This window comes from Crocuta crocuta, unplaced genomic scaffold (genome assembly GCF_008692635.1).
Source record: "Crocuta crocuta isolate KB4526 unplaced genomic scaffold, BGI_CrCroc_1.0 scaffold13, whole genome shotgun sequence".
NCBI lineage: Eukaryota > Metazoa > Chordata > Mammalia > Carnivora > Hyaenidae > Crocuta > Crocuta crocuta.
The window spans coordinates 7,063,424-7,066,173 of NW_027530007.1; the positions used below are offsets into that span (position 1 = coordinate 7,063,424).

Sequence of the window (2,750 nt, forward strand, 5' to 3'; positions counted from 1 at the left end):
AGACAGTGAGGCCCCGTCCCACCCCTCCCCTCCTTGCCAGCTCTCCTCTGCTGCCTGCGCGCTCCGTCCACCCAGCTGGCCTGCTCCGTGCGGCAGCGAGGGCCCCGGCCAGGGCAGTCTTCCAGCTGCCCAGAGCCCCCCGGGCAACACACACGCACACACACACACCCGTCCCACTTGAGCAGCAGGGAAAGGCCCAGCAAGGCACGAAATGGACACAATTGTATAAAAGTGCGTTGCCCACAGGTCTGTCCCCCAAGGTGACTAAACCTGGCTTAACGTGCCTCCTTCCTTCACCCCCATCCTGAGTGCGAGATGGGAGCCTGCTGCCCTCCTGAGGCCCTGGCAGAGCTTTAGAGGCACTTCGGTGGCACCGTCACATCCCCCACCTCTGACCCCTTCTCCACTCTGGCTTCTCGGCAGCCTGAGAGCCTGAGCCACAGGATAGCCCCCTTTGTAACAGCCCGTGAAGTTCTGTCTGACGCCCTCTGTACCAGCCAGAGTGGAGGCACTTTCTGGAGAGTCAGAGCTCTTGTCCCCTTCCCAGCTCATGGTGAAGGCTGTCACCGCTTTGTCGGGGCCGTTACATCCCAGCCAGAACCAGGACTGGTCAGCGGCCTCGCCCACCAAGTGTGAGCACCTGCCGTGTGTGTGCACATGCACATGTGTGCAGATAGCGGCCCGCCAGTGTGGCTTTGACCCCAGCTGTGGTCCACACAGGCCCCCTGTGCTCACTCTAACAGACCAGACAAGAGGCTTTCTCCGAGGCCGAGGCCACCCTACCAAGGCCTCCAGCCCCCTGTCTGCTCTTAGCTGAGCCGAGCAAGGCCGGTCCAGAGCCTCCCACTGGCCCAGGAGGAGAGCAAGAAAGGGGCCCTGTGCACGGTGCCCCACGCCGCCCAGACGGAGAGCAGAGGGGGCGGCGCCTGGCCCCTTGCTGGGGGCCTGTCCTCTACCCCAGCTGTGGAAGGGGAAGCGAGGACCGACCCCAGACCCCACGACTGGAAGGCGCTGCATCAGTGTCCTGGGGTCTGACCCCTCCTGCTCCTGCCGACCCCGCGAGGCAGCCCAGCCCGTTGATGACGCGTCGCCGTGCTGCTGATACCCATGCACGGTCTTGGCAAAGCCCAGGCAGCAGTAGCGGCGACGGGTTCTCCTGCATGGCTTTTGTGCGCCTCTTCAGACGCGGGACGCTGGTGCGGCACCGCTTCCTGGGTCCAGGGACAGGGCTGAGAGCAGGCCACGGTCCGACCCGCTCCCCCGTCATCTGCACGTGGAGTCAGGGCCGTGTTTCTATGTGAGCGGTGATGCGTGTCATGCCGTGTTTTTTTGGTTCCTAGAATTTTTAACCATCTCGGTTCACGCCCACACCTTCCCCGCGTCCTGTGCTCCCCTAACCTTGTCCATCGGGACAGTTATCGCAGGGAACTCGCAGGGGAGCAGGAAGAGGCAGACAGGCCTTCCGTGGGGCTCGCTGGCAGCCCCCCCGCCCCCTGGGGCTGTCTGCTGGGGGCGGGGGTGCTCGGGGAGGCGGCGTGGCCCCGCGGCTGCGTGTGACCACGGTCCTGCGTCCCCCTCGCAGACGCTGGACCTCTCCAACAACCAGCTCAGCAAGGTCCCGGCAGAGCTGGCCGACTGCCCCAGGCTCAAGGAGGTCAACTTCCGGGGGAACCGGCTGACGGACAGGCGGCTGGAGAAGATGGTCCACAGCTGCCAGACACGGTCCATCCTGGAGTACCTGCGCGACGGCGGCCGGGGCTGCGCTCGCGGCCGCAGCAAGGCGGACGGCCCCGAGAAGGAGGAGGCCCGCAGGAGGCGGCGCGACAGGCGGAGGAGGGAGAGCGGCGAGGGGGTCGGCGAGGAGGTGGCCAGTGCCGGCCGGCTGCTGCTCCGGGTCCTGCACGTGTCCGAGAGCCCCACCCCGCTGACCGTGCGGGTCAGCCCCTCGGTCAGGGACGTCCGGCCGTTCATCGTGGGGGCCGTCGTGAGAGGCATGGACCTGCAGGCCGGGAACGCGCTCAAGCGGTTCCTCACCTCCCAGGTGCGTGCGCGCGGCCCGTGGGTAAGGGGCGGGGTGGGGCCGGTGGCCTGGTGCCACGGTGGCCCCTGCGTCTTCCCACCCGGAAGCGGGAGCGCGGCGGGACCTGGCCCCGGGCCCGGGAGGCCGCCTGCCCGTTGGCTCACGTGCAGAGAGCCTCCCAGGCCTGCCTGGTCCCTGAAGAAGGCTTCGTCGTGACGCCTGAAGCAGCGGCGCTCCCTGCACGTCTGGCGTCTGGGGGGCTTGGGGTTTCCGTGACGAGTTACACGGTTAGTCTTGTGGGAGACGGCACTGAGGTCGTCAGCCTGATCTCACGGGCGCTGGTTAGTTTTTGTTGGGGTTTAGTGAGACAAACTTCCCGGTTTGCTTTCCTCTGCAGTCTGCCAGCTCTTACGATAAAATCCGCATCTGTGAGGTGTGCAGGCCCCCCAGTGTGGCCTGTGGGGGCAGAGGCAGCTTCCTGGGAGCTCATGTTCGGGGGAAGCAGAGGGCCCTCCAAGCCAGGAGATTAAATCCCAAAGATCCGTGTTTTGGAAGGAGACCATATGCTGGGATATTTTTCTAAGTCAAACCGTTGTTCAGTCGTAAGTTCTAGTTCAAGAAGGTTCTTTGAAGCCTCGGTGCTCTGTTCCAGAGTCAGAGAAGACGTTCTGCCAGTGAGCAGATCAGATAGTCATGGGTGAGGTTGTCACAGAACACATATTTGGCTGGG

At 64.8% G+C, this 2,750-nt stretch overlaps 1 protein-coding gene across 1 annotated transcript in view; it reads left to right on the top strand.

Annotated features, from left to right (window-relative positions):
* The window catches only part of LRRC47 (leucine rich repeat containing 47), a 10,171-nt gene that overhangs the window by 4,101 nt on the left and 3,320 nt on the right, over positions 1-2,750 (top strand). Inside the window, exon 4 of the mRNA XM_077763990.1 lies at positions 1,583-2,041. Coding sequence (XP_077620116.1) covers positions 1,583-2,041 — 459 coding nt within the window. The remainder of the gene's footprint in view (positions 1-1,582; positions 2,042-2,750) is intronic.